This window comes from Marmota monax, unplaced genomic scaffold (genome assembly GCF_021218885.2).
Source record: "Marmota monax isolate L192 unplaced genomic scaffold, Marmota_monax_Labrador192_F-V1.1 WCK01_AAM20220418_F8-fsc00007, whole genome shotgun sequence".
In the NCBI taxonomy this organism is placed as follows: Eukaryota; Metazoa; Chordata; class Mammalia; order Rodentia; family Sciuridae; genus Marmota; species Marmota monax.
In genome coordinates this window covers 18,174,054-18,194,308 of record NW_026692781.1, presented here as the reverse complement: position 1 = coordinate 18,194,308, position 20,255 = coordinate 18,174,054, and the positions used below count along the sequence as shown (strand labels likewise).

General features: G+C 33.5%; 1 protein-coding gene across 1 annotated transcript in view; it reads right to left on the bottom strand.

The window, feature by feature from the left end:
- Znf804a (zinc finger protein 804A) overlaps positions 1-19,152 on the bottom strand; it is a 304,351-nt gene extending 285,199 nt beyond the window's left edge. Inside the window, exon 1 of the mRNA XM_046447589.2 lies at positions 18,678-19,152. Coding sequence (XP_046303545.1) covers positions 18,678-18,788 — 111 coding nt within the window. The 5' untranslated portion in view covers positions 18,789-19,152. The remainder of the gene's footprint in view (positions 1-18,677) is intronic.
- Positions 19,153-20,255: the final 1,103 nt, after the last annotated feature.

Here is a 20,255-nt window from a genome sequence, read left to right as displayed (position 1 = left end):
ATATATGTATTTTATGATAGTACATTAATTTTCATTGAAAAGATGAGGTTCTTATTGGTGTAAATAATTTTTCTCACTGGACTCCATTTTGCCAAGTTTTGTTGCAGTTCTTAGCTTATGGAAAAGTTTGAATTTGTTTTTTAATTTTTATTCTTTTAAGATATACATGACAGTAGAGTGTATTTTGATATTATACATACATGTAGTATAACTTATTCTAATTATGTTCTATTCTTTTGGTTGTACATAATGTAGAATTTCACTGGTGGTATGTTCATATATGAAGATAGGAAAGTTATTGGAAGGTTCAAATTTGACTCAATGTTTGATCGTAAATCAAACAACACTGTAAAAGAATGTAATCAGAAAATTATAAACTAATAGTGTGGGAAATGTGTACTTCACAGATAGAGAGACTGCCTGTGTCTTTGTACAATGTAAAGACGCAAATAATGAAAAACAGATTAAAGGTTCTAACACCATATTGATTTCCTAATATGATGAACTTGACTCGTGAAAGACAGACTATAGTAGTATTTTTTACATTATATTACATGTACACAGTATTTTCTTTCTAGCTTTCTGAAATTACAAAATTGGCAGAAGAGAATATCTGTTATATTTGTCTATTACTTCTGTCTCTTTTGTTATCTATCATACTTGATGATAAGAAATTAAAGATAAATAAATGCCACTGAATATTCAAAAAACCCAATTGTGAAGCACAAAACCTCTATGTTCTTATTAAACATCTACTACAACTGAAAACTCAGTGTACATTCTTCATGGATACTGAAATAATAAAGATATTTGTAGGAAAGTTAAGTTTATAATTGAAGAAATAGATCAAATAATTATCATATTATACTTTTTATCCTAACAATAATTGTAACACTTCTCTACATAATATTTATTATCTCTCATTTCATTTACTATTTTGTCTCCTATCTTAAATTCTCTCTTCCTGTATCTCTCCATTTATTGCAATATTATGTTCTCCTTGAGCATGACTTTCGACAGACTCAAGCAAAGAGGAAATGTGTAATTGTACACCCTGATGATTAAGCAACTGCAGAGGAGAAAGGGAGACTATCAGTTCATGTTATTATACAGTTTAATTTATTTAAAATTAAACAATATATTTTACTTATATCTATGTAGGAAACTCAATTATACTCTTCATTTCTTATAACTTGTATAAAAGAAAGTTAATGAATTTTAATGCAATAGTTGGAAAAAACAGTTTAGATGAATTTATAGACAAATATTTAACAAGTTATCATTAAGCATGATTACTCCCTAATTTTTAAATGTTTCCAAACTCTTTTTAATAGGTTGTATTTTAAATTTAATGGAATAATTCATTATTAATTATTTGATAATCCCATATAATTTTAACATAAAATTTGTTGAAAAGCTTTATATACTTCAAGGTTCAACTTACACCCCTATTACTTGGAAAATATATATATATATACACAAACACACACATGTATATATATATATATATATATATATATATATATATATATATGATTTGAGATGTTTTTGTGATTCATCTATCTAATCATAAGTTGTTTTTAAGAGTAGAATGTAGACTGTGTTTTTCAAATAATATATTAAATTTGTATTGTATGACTGACCTCCGTCAATTTTATTTTTCTATGAAAAGTGGTAGTATGCACAGATTTATTATTTTTATAAAATCAATATAAATAGCTTACCCTTATTGTAGTTATGATGAGAATATAACTTAAGACAAATTCAGTAGAAAATCTTTATGGCACTTCATAACCAAGAAGTAGTTTACTGAACACAGTTCCTCGTCAGTAAGATGTTGGTTATAACAATATCTGCCTGATTAAAAATCACGAGCCTTTTGTATTATGAACACATATTTATATAAAATGTAAATTTACAAGTATATGATTGAGAGACTTGATATTATCTTCTGAGTTTATATTTTTATAGATATTTACAATTAATTTTATTTTTTTATCATGCAGTGTTTCTACCTTCTCTTTTGCAATGAACTATGTTGACTTCTTTCATTCTCTTTCTCAAAAGTTATTACAATATTTTATTTGCATAAAGATCCTTAACTCTGGAAAATGATCCTATTTTACAAGCTAAGAACATTCTAGACCATAGAAATACCCTAAGTAAAAGCAAGAAAAAAGTCTATAACGTGTTTTTTTAAAAAATAAAATAAATATATCTAACAACATTTAAAGATTTTGCTATGGCTAAATTAGTCTTGGAGAAGATGGATGAGGACAGAGATGATAAGAATCCTCTTTACAAATCTCGTCAAAGGGCTGCTCAAAGGCTTCTTCCTGATTCCTCCCTGTTCACACATCACAAGGTGCTTTCTTCCTCCCTCTTCTCATTCCCTATTCCTTTCCTCTGCAGCACAAGCAGCAATTAGGAGAAAGTAAATTTAGAAGCACCATCATCTTACCAAAAACCCATATGAAAAGGCTTGAGACAGTCACCTTTCTGGTACTCTCCCTGAAAATAATCTTCTAAGAAAGATGGAAGGGTAACCTGTACATTATGAACTGTCTCAATTTGAAAGTCATCCTTCTATAAATGTGTGCTGCCAAGCTCAGTGATTAGAAAATGAACAGTTTCTTTTATTTTATTCCTACAAATGGCTAACCCAATAATATATTCGAGAAAATGATGTTGCACTTACAGCTATAAACAGCTTACAAATAATTCTCTCCTTTAGGAAGAAAACATTTATGACTCTAAATAGTAAATACAATACTGCAAACACCAAGAAAATAAAATGCTGAAAGAAAATGGCAAAATGAATTGAAAGTACTAGAAAAACCTTTTAACCTTTTAACCCCTGAATTTCCCTGAAAGTGTATCATCTTTTATTAAATAATATTTAGTTATTCTATATCATAGAGATATATAATGGCCATACAACATACCATTTGGTACTTGACTTAATCTAATTCACTAGCTTCTCTTCAATTTTCAATACTGAGAAAAAATTAAAGCATGAAAATGTATTTCATAAATACATTTTGATAAGCTAATAAATGAGTAAAAATTGCAATTTTAAATCAGTATCCAAATTTGATAATAAAAACAGGAAAACAAAGGGAGAAATTAAAGAAAAAATGTTTACAAATAAAGTCCTGATATTTGAAGAAAATATTTAATTATTAATAATATATGTGTATACATATTTCTTATATATGTTCTATATAAAAATATGTATGCACATATATTTCTAAATTCTAAATATTTATAGTTGTATATAGTCATTTTTTTTAGTTTAGAATGATATTACTTGTGTACAAAACAAAACAAAATTAAATAAAAATGGACATATATATGTTAAAATCTTATATTCATATGTATTCTTTGTAGTGTCCACAAGACAGATTTAATAACAAAGACAAACATTTATAAGATGTAACTTCTAAAATCGAAGTTTTCTTATTTATAAAACAGCAATTGTTACAATACAAAATTAAACAGCTATTATGATTAAATTACACAATTAAGTAAATGTTTAGTCCTAAACCTAATGAAGAATAAATACTAAATAAATAAAAATATATATTAATTGGTTTATTTATAGGACTCAAAAATATAGTTTAAACCCGAGCTTGAGATAAGATTAGTACAGCCATTTCAAAGATTTAAAAAAGTACATCAAATAGCTGGCTCAACCAAAAAAATTATTAATGTAGAACTTATTAGAATTGCAATCATAAAAATTCTAAACAATGATGAAATGAGTCCCTATATTCAAACAATTACTTTAGAGTATCAATAAAAATTTTTTAAATAAAATAATTTTATTCAAATTAGAAAGGATAATTGAAATGTGAAATCATTTGATTTTTAAAATATTATTAATAAGCATCATTTTATTTACAAATCCAGATGTCAATTGCTGAATCTTTGATAAATTTTTCACAAAGTACCTAATGTATTACTATACATTCATAAAACTATTCATATTCAGATTACCTGATATTTATCTCAATTAATTCTGTCAATCTTTTGCTTTCTTATTCCACACAATGATTTTACAAAACAGCATATGCTGAAAATTATTAAAATTGTGAAATGCATTATGTTATCTAATTTCTACATGAATTCATACATTCCAAGGCATGGATGAAAATGAATTTGAACAAGCTAACTAAATTTTCTTTGGAAAGCTAAAACTACAAATAGATTATTTTTTTCTTTTTACAAAGTGCAGTCTGACATTTTTATCACTTCTGTACATTTAGAATATGAAATTTTAAAATTATGTCTTTTATGTTCTAATTAAACAATTTTTTCTTTCTTTCTTTCCTTTTCTTTTTCTTTAAAAAAAACAACAACAATGAAACAAATATATTACTTCTAGCTCTGTTTTTGGTGGGGGTATTGGGGATGACTCAGGGGCACTCGACAACTGAGCCACATCCCCAGCCCTATTTTGTATTTTATTTAGAGACATGATCTCACTGAGTTGCTTAGTGCCTCACCTTTGCTGAGGCTGGCTGTGAACTTGTGATCCTCCTGCCTCAGCCTCCAAGCTGCTGGGATTATAGGCATATGCCACTGCACCTAGCCTTTTTAGCTTTCTGAGGTTCTGTTATAGAGGGTAAGAAGTGGTGGGCAGAGAACTTAAGAAAGCATGAGAACAAGGCTTCATCTCTCATTCTAAATACAAATATGTGATGTCCAAACATTCTTCTGGAACACATCCATTGAAACTCGGCCAGATGCATTTCATCCTAGAAAAGTGAAAGTCATCTGGGAACTTTTACAAAGCTAAATTCCTGGACTGAATCCACAGACATTAAGATTCAGTGCCTGTGATGTAAATTTTAAAATGCATTTTCTGTACCTTCAGGTAATAATTATCTATCTAGGTTTGAATCTGTGCTCTATAGGATTTTAGTATTCCTGCATAGAATAAACAAGAGTGTCTACTTACAGTGTATGTATGTGTGTGTGTGTGAGTGTGTATATATATATATATATATATATATATATATATATATATATATATACACACACACACACACACACTGAATTTTCCAATCAACTCTAGGACCTTAATTTCATTGGACTCCCTTAACCACCTATTTCCTATTCTTTGGCATCTCATGTTCTATTTGACAAGCACACATTTATGCATTAGCTTTGGAAAGAAGGAAGGACAAATCTCCTTTCTAGATAACTATATTTGTAAAAATTTCAATAGCATTGATTATGTACCAGACACTGAAATGGACACCTCCCTTAATAATCTTTACAACAATCCTATTCACCCAACTTACTCAGCTCAAAGCATTTCAGTCGTAATTGTATATGATTTAAATAAAATGCTTGATAATTTAGTATACAGCAGGGATTAAATCAGTTGAAGTTCTGTTATTGATAAAGGAACAGAAACTAAAGTCAAATGACTGATCCAGGTTGGAAAGCCAAAATTTAAACCTTGCTCTTTCTAGTTTCAAAGGCTTTAATACTTTTTATTAAAGAAAAAATAAAAAGGAAAATGGCAGGAAGCAAAGGAAGAAGTGAAACACTGTGAAAATTCTACATAAAACCAGAAATTTTTGAAACAAAAAATTCTATAGTTATCCTAATTCTCTCCAAAATTAGCTTATTAAGTGAAGCATAAAAAATACTTATTGGAAAAATATTAGGCAGCTGGCAGATTCAAAGGTGATCCTGTTGATCCAGGTTTATTGGGGAAACAGAACCGTCCATATTTGGGCAAAATTTGGCCATTGATATAGCCTGAATTAACAGTTGGCTTTTCAGCCCCAGGAACCTCTTACTGATGGAGTTATTGTGAAGCCACTGGACACTCATTGTGGTGCTCTCTTTACTATGTTTCATCTTCCTAGGATGAAATGCATCTGCCTGGAGTGATGCCCATTGACACTGTGCATCAGCATCATCCTGTCTTTGAATGTCTCTTCTTCCATTACATGGCTAAAACATGCCAGAAGGTAGGGAGAACGAAAACTACATTCCTTGCTTTACTGCCTACTACAGGGCTTGAGGTTGTTGAAAAAAAATAACCAGATATCATATTAAAGTCACCATTCATAGCATTCTCATGTGAAATCTACAAATCCTCACAGAATGCAGAATTCCAACTGGGTCAGAGAATGGGGAATCAGTTTTGGCAGGTTCCTGTCACTGTGGAGGTTTCTGTATTTTACAGTGTAATGGAGTAAGTTTTCATACAAATTTGAATAATTTTGAGAATTAAAAAGTTAAAAGAAATGCAACTACATTCAGGAAAACAGCTTAAAATGATACTGACTCAGGTAAGTTTGTATGTATCATAATGCAATTATTTAAGTCTATATACCTTCTTAGCTGACAATCTTCTTAATTGCAAAAGAAGAGTTAATAACAATCTCTCCCTCTCTCCCTCTTTTTTCTCTCCCTCTCTTCCTTTTCTCCCTCCTACTCTTTTTCTTTCTCAATTTCTAGGATTATGATCCTCCAGTGTAATTTTGGCTATTGAGTTACTTCATATTTTCCCCAAACCTTACCACTATTATTTTTAGATCTCTGATACTATATCAGGTGGATACATAAATCATTGTTTTGATTTCTGGTCCTTGGACAAAGCTAGTAGAGTGCTATGGAATTTCTGACACTATATACTCAGGCTGAAGGTGAAAGCAATACCCTCTACCACTATGGGATATAGAGAGAGATGGAGAGAGAAGAAATTCAGGGAACAGTGAGGGTGGCAGAGGCAGAGAGAGAAAACATGAATGATTTTGCTATATGTTTGCTTATCTGTTTTGCCTTGAGCCCACAAGTAGGTACTGTCCTTATTTTATGTAGGGTACCGAGAGAAATCAGGAGTCTCTCCACAGACCTGAAACTATGGTTTTTATAGTTGCTAGAATTGTATTTTCACTTTAAAAATAATTTAAGATAGTAAGTATATTTGGATTCTGAAATGCAACTAAGTATTTATCCAAGAGCATATGTGAATTGAACATTGGCATATTTTAATTAAAGTGATTGGATATCTTAAGAAAATATCCTCAGTTTCTCTTACATCATGAAATTATGCTTACAATATGCTAAGCACAATAGAAAGAGAATCAATTTGCTTAGATTTACTATTATTGTTTACTTCACTAACTTTTGCTGAAGAATAATGGGAATAGACTGCCTTAAATACAACTCACCAGAGCAGCAATATGTAATACATACATCTGAAATTCTATTAAGATCAGTGTACTTGAAAAATAGCTTAATATGGTTTTGAAAAACAACATGTATCATTAATATCAACTTTTCTGTCTAATTCATAAAAACGCATCTTTTATGTTGAATTAATATATCCCGTAATTGGTAATACGAATAAAGCAGTTTAAGCTATTTTATACAAACTAGACGTTTTCCCTAATAAATTTATTGTCAATTGTTATGGAGGAAACATCACTATAAGATAATAAAACTTAGATATTTAAATACCAAATATTTTTTTCAATAGTTATCACTTGTGACAATCAAGAAAATATAGGATGGGTTTCAAAATTTTACATAAACTTCATTTCATATTTTAGCTGTTCTATCAACAAATAATGATTATCACAGTTCACCTTTATTTTGTTTAATAGTGTTCATGGAAATGTCAAATTTAATTATAAATCAATTATGAAATGAAAAGTAAATTTGGCATTAAGAGTTATGAAACTAGTAGACTGGAGTTACTACTGAGCACCTAGAAGCAACATCCTCAATAGGGAAAACTGATATTTTTTTCAACCAAGATCACAGTCTACAAAGATGTAATAGGTCACCAACTCTATGCCAGCATGTCCACATACTTCCCAAGTGAATGATGTGAATGAGGAAGAGTAGGATCAAAAATGATTACTTGGTAAAGTATAGGAACTGAGTTTGTAGCAATCACAACAGACCAACATCACATTTCCAAACTGACTTTTTAGATAATGAAGTTTTAGAGAGACTTTTAACAAATAAGACTGTGGTAACTATGTTTGATAAATTTATTATCTATGGTTATTTGATCTGCCTATCTATATGGGAGAAACAAGAAATGTTATGCTGCCCCCTAGTGTAAATATTACTTTTGTAGTATCAGAACTGCAGTGGTCAAAGAACATTGCAAGGGAATCACATAGGAATTACTATTATAGATAGTTAAAAGAAATTCTAATCTTTCTTAAAGTTTCCGTTTCCTATAGTTTTATGAGTTCTAAAAGACAAATAAATTACTAGTTCTGAACGTTTTCTTGTGATTTTCATCTCTTTATCTTCTAAAATATTTAGGGGCCAGCCAAAGAGAGGAGACCTGGTACATTACTGAGATAAGTATAAGATAGGTATAAGGGTGTCATGAGTAAACTGGGTGCTGTGGCACAAATTGTTTTCAACCACCCAGAATGCACATGTAGCAACCTTAATGCCAATGTGATGGTCTCAGAGGGGGAGGCCACTGGGAGATGATGTAACCTCAGGAGCAGATTAGTGCCCTTGAAATGAAGGGCTAAGAAAATCCCTTTGCCCTTTCCTTTTGAGGTTAGAAAAGCCCAACTGTGAGGAAACAAGCCCTCACCAGATACCAGATTGGCTGGCAGCCTGTCCTTGAACCTTCCAACCTCAGGGTCTGTGAGAAATAATTTCACGTTTTATATAAGACACCCAATCAATGATATTTTGTTACAGCAGCACAAATAGACTAAGACACTGAGAAAAAAAAACAGAAAAACTAATATGGTTCAATATTAAAGGTGTTAGAATTATGTCAAGTCCAGATATATTGAATTGAATGATAGAAATTCCAGTTAAAGAAAATAAATGATACAGCAAGAAATACTTGCAGTAGTTACCACAACTTATTGCAGTCTTCTGTGGCAAATATTGTGCAATCCAATATATATTTATTATCACATTTGATTTGCAAATTAGTTTTCTACATAGGTATCACCACATGTTTTATCAATGTTAACATAACTGATAATGAAATAAGTGAATCTTACCAAGGTCTTAAAGCTAGGGACTAATCATGGTAGATGTCTCTTGTCTAATTAATTCCTTCTTTTTCTTACTAACCTAACATTGATTTATTGGAATTAGTATTGTGTTAGCTTAATAAACCATATTTTATTCTTTTTCTCTACTTAGGAATGGTTTTATAAAACAGTTCTGGACAAAGAGATATAAGCCAACATTGTTGGGAAAAAATCATGCAAAGCAAACATTACTTTTTGTCCTTCCTCCGTATTCCTTTCCCCCCCCCCCTCATTTAATAGTGTAGATGTGATGGCTAAAATAGTGACCACACTGTAACTAAAGGAAAAATGCAAATAAAATCAGAGAATCTTTAGCCTTGACATTATCAAACCACTTAATATATCTAACTGCAGAATTCTTATATGAAAATATATATATGTGACTAAGACGCATAATTTTTATTCTGGGTTTGGATTACAGGCAGTGATCTTCACTATTTACTAATATAGAGGTAGAGATAGGATTTGAGTTCAGATCTATCTGTGATAGAGTATTTGGATTTTCAATCATTTTGTAAATAAAAAGGAAAGTACTTTAGACATCTAAGTTGGATGCAAGAGCACAATTCTGTAGTGAAAGTACTCTCTACAGTGAAATCACTTTGTCCATACATTGAGTGTCTTCAACAAAAAGCAGAGATTTGCTCAGCATCAAGTGTTGAAATGCTTATCATTTATATCTGTGTGTGTGTGTGTGTGTGTGTGTGTGTGCGCGCGCGCGCTGGTGATACTGAGGATTGAACCCAGGACCTCATACACACTAAATACATACTAGGCCAGCCCTCTATCATGGAGCTATGTGTCCAGCCCTAAATATCATGATCCTGCTATTCTGTCCTTGACCAGCACTAGAAAAAGAAAATTCTGACCACTACAGCCTTTCTTTTCTTCAACTAGTCTCCTGAGTAACTTATTATCCAAAATTTTCCTGCTTCCCATAACCTAGTTAAAGTACTTAGAAACTCTCAAGAGTACCACACTTTATTTCTAAATTTTCTCCAGACAAAATTTAACTACTCCACATTAATATTCTTTAGGTGTTTTCTGACTAAGGGACACATGTAAGCTGATATGGATGGGTGATGGGATTTCATGTTTGTGTCTTCCAAATGCATATGCTAAAATTCTAACCCCCAATATGCTGTGTTAGAAGACGGGGGCCTTGAGAAGGTAATGGTCATGAGAGTGCAACTCTCATGAAGGGGGTCTATGCTCTTACAAGAGACAGGAGAACTTATCTCCTCTGTTCTCTAACATGTGAAGCTATAGGCTTACCAGAATCAGGCATATCGTATTCTGTACCCTCAATGATGTTGATCACAAAGAAGCCCAGAACTCCCAAATTATCCTTCATTTCCTAAACTTCAATACCCATATGTCTAGGTTTCACCCTCTTTTCTGACATAACTCTCTCTGTTTCCACATATTCTAAAACTTTTGGTCTGTTTCCACTTGAATTCATAAGTGCCTATAATCAATCAATTTCCACAGCTTTAAGTTTTTTACTTAACCTCTTTGCTTCGACTGAAAGTTTGTTTCTCTTGGAAACATGGTTCCTCTGTATCTGTCTCAGGAGATGGAGGTGTTTATTTTTCCAAAATCCTCTATTAATGTGGTAATATGGGGCATGCATCCTCCATGTTCCACCTTGATGCTTCTCAATCATTCGCCTACCTCACTCATCCCTAAGTCCCTAGCTTTGAACGTCATTTCCCTAAATTCCCCATTCTCTTATCCTCTGATCACCTCCGTTCTCTGATCATCTGTAACCTGCCTGTCCTTTCCATTAGCAGCCATCCATTCCATGGTCATATCTGAGAGAGAAAAGAGCAGCTGCTGAGAACTGTCTGTATTGAAAACGAGAGAAACAGTGTTCTCTTATTACACATGAACAGTTTCAGGGTACACTAACATCAAATGAGGTCATTGTATGATAGTGATAGAGACAAAAAAGACTATGCCTCAATCATGACTGATCACAGACAAAATATAACATCTGTTTTTGATACCAACTGTTTTTGTTACCCAACATCCCCATCTACCAGCCAACATGAGCAAAAGTAGATTTTCTACCGATAACAACTTTATATCCTCTCTGTTCCTTTTGCCTTCTATTTAAAACGTACTAAGAAACCAAGAGTAGAAGTGGCCTTTCTTTATCATAGTACAAAATCCAGAAATAATGATTTAATAATTTACCCACAGAATTACCTCACAAAATCCCAAATCCTGTAAAACTATTCTTCATGTCTTCTTCATGAGATGTTGCAAGGTTCCCCATGATGAACAATTTACCTTATTCCACAAATAGCAACATACTAATTAGGTTCAATTAGAGTTGCAGTCCTGGCGATGTTGGCTACTGGACATTAACATAATACTGTATGTTTTTCATGAGAATATTCTGTTCATAAAATGTAAATTCTTTATTCTACATAACTTCATGTAAAGCCCATTTTCTTAAATTTAAGATACCAAAATGTACACTTCTGAAATTGTATTGAAATATTTCTCTCATTTAGTGATATACTAACTTTCTTCAAGTACAATTAATGCATACTGAAGTAGAACTGATAAGAATAATTATGATTTTGTATAGTTATAGCAGTGTATAACATCGAATTTTGCGGAAGCGAGATTGAATTAGAGATAGATTGTAATCAAGGCAAATATTTCAAATAATTGTCAATTTGATTATGAAGAAAAACAGAAAATGTTTACAATAAGCTCCATCATTTTTAAATCTATATAGTTATCAACATCAACTCACCTATTTCCTATTAAATCCAAATAGGATTCATATTTCCAACAGTTACCTGTCTTACTGTAAAAATGGTATTATGAACTGATGCTCTGTATCAGAGTTTTCCAAATAAACAGAACCAATAGTGTGTGTATGTGTGTATTTATTTTTAGGAATTAACTCAGTAACTGTAGGCCCTAGTAAATTTGAAATATGAAAGGCAGTTGGCAAGTTGGAAACTCAGGAGTTGAGACAGTAGTCTTCAGGAAAAATTTCTTCTTCAAGAAATTCTAATTATTGCTGAAAGAACTTTCAGCTGCTTGAGTGGGGTCAACTCATATTATAGAGGGTAATGGTCTTTAAAGTTAAAGTCACCTGATTCTAGTGGTTAGCTGCATCTCATTCAAATACCTTCAAAGCAGCACCGAGATTAGTATTTGATGAAATAAACAGTTACTATTCCAGTTAAGACATGAAAGCAGCCCTCAGACTCAACTTAGCTCAATTTTCTAAAGCTATTAAGAACAAAAATGTTATCTTATAGTTTGGACACAGGAATACGATCATAAGTTATTAGTATATGAGAACTATTTTCATTCATTGAGAAAAGTATGTAACTTTCCTACAGTGGTGCCAAACCATTATGAAAGAGTTCAGAGTAGTACATCAGGTAATGGACTTTGTTTACTTTGACAACTAGGATTAAATTTTAATTATTTATTACCCCCACTTTACCTTACATTGTGCTAGGAAGTGTACTACAATACATTTATAAAAATTAATGAATCCTTGCTAGCTGGAAACATTGTCATAAATATATATTGCAAGGTTTTCTCAGATGCAATGGATAATTTAAAATAAAACACATCAAGCGATATCAGACTAAAAGTTTTAGAAACTAAAAATAACAAAATTACACATCTTACTTTTAATAGTTAGCAATATAAAAATGTAATAATTAGGAATAATTTTATGAATTTTGGCTGCAGTATACCACAGAGGATACTTGCTATTTTTTTTTTCTCAAAGGATTACTTAAATTCTTAACACAGAGAAATCTTCTTCAAAAGAACTATCACAGTCAACAGGGTCACTTGAGAAATTACTTCAACATTGTACTATTATCACAGATATAATTATTTATATCATTACCTTAAAATAAGATTTCTGCTACCCATAATACTTTTTCACCTATGATACTTTCAATAAAGCATTTTAAAAATACTTTTTGTGACCTACACATATTTCAATATAAATTAAAATTATATTCAAAAATTTAGAATTAGTCTTGAAAAAGACAAAAACACTAAGAAAATACCCAAACCACCAATGGCTTGAATAAAAAGTCTGCAATTTTATTTTTATTTTGTTATTTATTAGTTTATTTATTTATTTTTGGTGGTGGGAATTGGATCCAGATCCTGGCACATCCTAAGCACATTCACTCTACCACTGACATGTACTCCAGTCCCAAATTTGCAATTTTAAATGAAAAAAAAAAAATCTATTACCCTCAAATCTCTAAGTGGTTCTTCTTATGCTAGCATTTCTAGATATTTGATTTGGAGAATACTGTTAATGAGTTAAACTAATATATAGTAAACAGTTAAGGAAAGTGTGAATATGCTGAAAACTTTTGAAGACCGTTACTGTTTTGAAAGTTGGTACATGAAGGGTATATTTTAAAAAATAAAAAATACTTCTATATTCTCATAGGTAAACTTTGACTTTGACTTTAAGCCAGGAATAGTAACTTTAAGTTTCCTCATTGGTTGAGAAGGCAACATAAAAAAAATTTAAATATCTACATAGCAAGAAAAAGCAGAGTAGAATAGTGGTAAATTATGAGGATAATTCCTTCAATGGCATCTAACCCCAAGTATTATAAAACACTGTAAATACTGAACTCTTCCCCAAGCTGTGTTTGATCCAGAATAGGACCTTCTGAAACCTCTGGATTAAATGGGCCTTGAAGATTTTGCCCATCTGTATTTTGAGTACAAACATAATTGTACCCACCAACAACCAAGAAGACACCAGTGCAGATCTAATAAGACAAGATAATGTCACTATTTGAATTTCAGCTGTCTAGAATAAATATTTAACAAGCTATCAAAGGTATGTAGGAATCATGGGTATTAATTAACAACATTCCTCTTTAAAATATTGCCTACATTTTTGAGTCATGATTATAAAAGTCCAACTCTTTCAGAGTTTCTTTAACTTGAATAACATGTTCTAAAAATGCATATGCTGTAAAATTTCACTTCACTAAAAAACAAATAGAGCAAAGAAGAAATGGCACATTAAGTTCAGAAAAATGAGACAGAAGATAACTTTTAATACTGAAGTAAGAGTTTGAAAGAAACCTGGAAGAATATATAACAAGATATTATATGCACAAGTTCATAAAGTGGGGAATTTGGGGGATATATTAAGATAGCACATTAATAATTCACCATCTCTCCTAAACTCCCTTGAGGCTGTTTATCCAATAACATTAATTTTTTAACAACGATCAACAATAGGTCTTTTACCAATCATAATTGAGTTTGGGTAAGTGGAGAAACCTTTTAAATTACATTTTTTTAGGAAAGACTATGTATGATTGAAAAGCATGAATAATATAACATTCTATAATGATAATTAAAACAAAAAGCCATATAGTATATTTCAAAGGCCTACCTAAATAAAATTGTGATTTCCTGTATACACAAAGGAAAACGATTTTCCTACTTTCTAAAATTAATACATAAGAAAATATCCTGAGTGACAAGAAACCCTACAAGCATGTCAAATATATTTTCAACAGAATCAAAATGAACAGGAGCATCACTGAATAAATCTTAGCACGTAATATTTAGTATATAATATATAGCACCTGTGGTGCCCATAATAGTGCCTTACAACTGAGGCACCTCAACAAAATCAAATGAACTAAATTACAAATAGGTTGAGAACCAACTAATAACACTTTTTTCTTCCTAAATCTGGTAGTTCCTATACTGAAATTGGAGAAACGGGGCCTATGTCAGACAGAACTTAGTGATGTTTACATATTTGAAGATAAGAAGTAAAACAAATTTAAATTCAAATTATTCTATAACTCTGGTACTATTCTTCCTTACCTGGAGGCAAATAGAAAAGTAAAATTCTTTTGACAAATAGATTAACAAATACTATCTCTTAATCGTATTATGATACTTATCCTTATGGATTTCAAAATTTGGATTATGTCAGGAAATTTGTATTATACTATTGACTCATTCTGTGACCTCAAAACTACCATTCAGTGAAATAAATGTAATGCTATTATATGAGAAACCAAAATGCTGATCAACAAACAGAATTAAGAAAATTAATAGTAACTTCCAAAAGTCCAAGGGCAAACCCCAAATTCTATATTACAAGTGATAGTGATTAGAAATAACTTATTCCATGTTAAATATATATTGCATATCTGGATAGCTTTTTTAAACTCTATAAATAAGGAAAACAAGCTTTTTGGCTCAATTGCAAGAAAAACTATAACTTAATGGGTCTATCCAAACAGCAGTTGCTTACACAGCAGTGGATTGAAAAAACTTAAAGAAAAATAATAAGAATACATGGAACATAAACTTTTTTCATAGTCATTAAACCTTATAACTTATCCAGAAATCCTGGGGCTACTTTGTTTCATAACAGTAAAGCTATATCATAGATATGATACAATTTGTAATAGAAATCAGGATAAGACATTTCTAAATGGAGATTTATATATTTTTGCTTAAAATGGCCAAGTGGAATATATTTAAAAGTTCATGAATAAGTTCAAAATTAATAACAGTCTTAATCTTTAAATGTGCTTCTTTTTTTCAAGATTTTATGTATGGGTGATAGATGGAAAGGACTGCATAGTTTGATAATCTCCTTAATATGAGTGGCAGGATTGCATTCTGAATTTAGGACTTAACAATTAATCAATGTCACTGAAACCTGAGTTACACTGGTTATTTATGCAAGTAACATTTTATTCATGACAGAATACTGTACTAATAGATATATATTATCTTAAATTAATCTTATAAATTTGTGAAATTTTATAAAATACTTATTAATGTGAATTTTAAAATAAGTAAAATATTCATTAATTATCTAGTAATTGAAAATAATTCAGTTTCTTAGGATAAAATAGTTTTGTTAAGTTGTGCTTTCCTGAAATAAGAAAAAAACACTTAAATATGTTAAATTCTTTTGAATTTAGTGTATATTTAAAAATGCAGAAATGTGAAGATTTTTTAAAGGTAAAATTCAAGTATGTCAAAATCAAATATAAAATAAAGTGAAAAAGTCTCATATTATTACTCCACAAATCAGAGGTTAGAACAATTGCACATGTGATTTTGTGTGTCAATTTTAAAATTTGAAAATACAAATTAAAAACATGACATGCATAAATCCTTACTTAATTTTTAAAAAACGTGACATGTATCTATTTTAAGTTAATATTTGTTCTTATTAAGTTGTTAATTCAGACATTTGAGCTTCAATTTTCTATTTTTAACTGCTAGCAAGTTTTAACTTTCAGCAAATCCTCACAACACCCTATGTGCTTTAAAATAGTACATTTTCAGGTAAGTATGGACAGCTCTTTTTCATACGTAAAATTATTCCTTGATGAATATTTCCCAATATGTTCTATAATCCTTAATGTTCGGCATAAATCTTATTGTCTTCAATAACAAAACTCATAAAAAATCTAGAAAACATACATATATATTATCAAGGAAAAAATAATTTCAAACACAATTGGATCAGAATATAAAAATCTATATAATTTCAGTCAGTATAAAGTCTTACACAGAAGAAATACAAACTTGGGCAGTTCATAAACAACTTGGAAGGACTATCATGAAAGTTCCTGTAAGTCTCTTTCATTATAACTAAGATAAATATGATCAAGTATATTATCTATATCTATTAATTCTGACATTTACCTACATTTCAATGTATTCATATCATATAACTGACTGCTATTATCATCTATTTTAACAAGGTTACACTGGCAAAATTAGACTTTAACTCATCTTTTGTCAATATGAGTGATAAAAAGAACTAGTCAACTTCAAGCATATGACAAAGAAGTCAGAATATGCAAACTCAACCATTGTTAGAAACCACAAGTTGACTTATAATCAAGATTAATAGCATCTTAACAAGAGGAGGTTGGGAGAATAACTATTTTTCTATGAACTCTAAGGTATGCCTTATCACCTGCACCATCACAGTATCTATGAAAATGAAGTCTCATTCAGTAAGTTTGCCTTTTCCCTCAGTGAAACTCTATTTAAAAAACAAACTTGTGTTTACTTTATCCAAAATGAAAGTCTTTCCCCTCCCAATTCTGCCTTCCCTCCTAGTTGAGCTCTCTGGCCAGAACAATATTAATACTCTCTTTAACCTCTGCCTACTTTATATGATACTCCAATAATGAAGTCACCAGAAGAGTGCTATTTACTTTCTTTTGTTCAGCAACAAAAACAACAACAGGCCACATCCAGAACAACAAAAGCATCAAACTTGCCCTGGCTTTTTGAGACTTAAATGAACTGAAAAGAGGTAGATAATAAATTCAAGGGGAAAAGAATATATCAATTAATGTCAAAGTTTACTTAAAATTTTAGATGAGAATTTTTTATCCTTGGAAAAAACCCACCACAATTTTTTTTTAATTCATGTAGTAACACATTTTGAGATATATTTAGAAAATATATTAAGAATACTGTATTTACTTTTTATCTATTTGATCCTTAAACTTCTATTCTGCACATTCAGGCTAAGTAACCACTGTGTGAAAAGTGGAGGGGAGGCTGCTTGCTAATGGGTCCAGACTTTAGTGAATCAGACCTTTGTATACTGCACCTTATTTTATTCTCTATAGTGTACTTCTTTTTTTTTTTTCTTTATGGATGTGTATATTTCTCCAGACATACAAGTACATGAGAGTTGTCTGCAGGCAGGTTTTGTAGCCACTGGAATTTGGAAGGAATGAAGGAGATATCACCCAGCACTATTTCAGTGCTCAGCACATCTTCTCCCACCAATCAGGAGTGCTCTTTCTACTAAGGATGCTGAAAGATGAAGCGCTGTGGTCTAGTGAGAACCTTCCAGCCACTGCATGGATTCTGTTTGTCTAACATGTTTTCTAATGATTCTAATCGTGATATAGCGATTGCCCTTCATGCTTATCCCCAACCTGTTTAGAATAACAAGCTGAAAGCTGACAGCATGGGTTTTGGAATCATTTTTAGTGTTAGCTTAGTACTGACAACTTCTCATGAGAGAAGTTTGCTGACAGTTGGTCCTTCAGGGAAGAGCCCCAATACAAACTCTTTCTGAGACCATCACTCAGTCCCTCCACTTCCTCTATGCTACCAGCCACATGGCTCCCTGCCTCCATCAGAAACACACATCCTCATTCACCTTCAGCTTCCTAAATCAAAAGATGTTATGGGGTCACTTAGGGTTAGGGCTCCTTTCTTTTCAAAAAGATCCTGTTGACAAAACATGCTTCAAATAAGGAAAGATTGTGATCATCTTCAGCATTATGGAATGAGGTGGAGAGAGTCTAGAGCGTTATGGAAGTGTCAATCAAAGCCATGGATCATAGCTTTACTGAGATTCCTTTCTCTTTCTATCTCTAATCATCACCCCACTCCCATCAGATAAACAAATTAATATATTATAAACCAAATTGAATAGCAGCACTTCCAAAACCTCTCAGTAGTCTCAATCCTCCAAATGTCCTCTTAGATGAGAGAGAGAGAGAGAGAAAGAGAGAGAGAGAGAGAGAGAGAGAGAGAGAGAGAGAGAGAGAGAGAGAGAGAGAAAGCGATTACCAGAGTTTTGTTCCCGTTCTTGCTGAGAGGGCCCCGGAAAACTCCCTTGATGTTGCGAAAGTGTCCGTTGCTGAGATGCGTGGAGCTGATGACAATGTAGTAACACTCCATGGGGCAGCCGCCGCCTCCTCCACCGCAGCCGCCGCTTCCATGCACCCCGCGCCCGCAGCCGCAGCGCGTCAGAGCCCGGGGAGGGTGGGCTGGGGACCCTCCAGGAGGGCAAACGGCCGCCTCTCTTGCCTGCCCTGGGGAGACAGGATCACTACACCCCTCTGCCGTGCGCGCGGAGGCTCCTCCGCCTCCGCATGCTCGCTGCGCTCTCCCTCTCAGTCTCTGTGAGTGTTTCTCTTCTAATTCGCGGTGGGACTATGAGCCCCACGGGAGGATCCTGGGAGGGGAGGGGTCCGAAGAGGCAGGACGAAGCCCAGGAGAAGTCAGTGCCCGCGCGGCTGCCGAGCGGAGCTGGGCAGCGGGAGCCGCCCGCGCGGCAGTAGCAGCGGCGGCGGTGGCAGCATCCCCCGCGCTCGGCGCCCGCACTTGGAGTTGCTGCTGCTGGCAGGCATGAGTGTTATTATAGTGAGCGGCGTTGCCGGTCCATTGCACTGAGCCAATGGCAGGGAGCCACTGGGCTGATACTGAGAGCTGTCAAAGGAGTACATCTGTCACCCTCTGCCTCCCCCCGCCCTCCCCCGCCGCCGCCGGGACCCACGGCCGCGCCAGCCCTGGCGCGAGTGGGAGCGCCCCGCACAGCGCCGCGGCCACAGAGGGCTGCGGCCGGGGAGGCGACGGCCACCGCAGGCGGGCGGCACAGCGGCCCGCCGCCGAGAAGTGGGAGACTCCTGTAAGGTGCGGGCGGAGGGGAAAATGAAGAGACCGTGGTTTCTTGTCTGCCAGTTGGGGTGGGGGTGGGGGCGAGGGGAAATAAATAAATTAATAATTCAATACCAAAGCCAATCGCTTCCAACTGCAGCGAATCCAGCCGCGGCTTCTATCTCCCTCAAGATGATTGCTACCCACTGGGGTTGGTTTATACGATTCTATTTGTGTATATATATTGGTATCCTGTTCAGAAGATTGGTATCCTGTTCAGAATCTTAGAAAAAGGAGAGGGAAGAAAATGTCCCCTACCCACCACCCCCACCCATTTATAGAAATCATAAGTGCTGATAGTCTGGGGGAGGGGAGTTGTAGCAATGTGAGTGGAAGTGGATAGAAGGTAAAAACAGGGACTCCTGATTTATATGTTCCCTGTCCTGGCTTTCCCTTCATCCACCTCCTCTGGGAACGTTGGTTCTTCCTAAATTGCCAAAGCTGAGAGGAAAGGGATGCTTTGCGGCACACGAAGCTGCAGCCACAAGCTTGCTTTGCATTTCTCTCTAGTTCTTCTCCCACTACAGACAGTGCTAGTGAACAAAAGCGTTCGCCCTAGAAGCGACCTGAATGGAAAAATCTCCCGCACAGGAACTAATGGGTTTGTCATGGAAAGCAGGAAATGGGGTCTGCTGCTTTCCTTGGAGACAAGACTATTGGGCTGAGCTTAAAGGGGTCAAGGCAGCCATCAGCCTGGTCGTGTCCTCC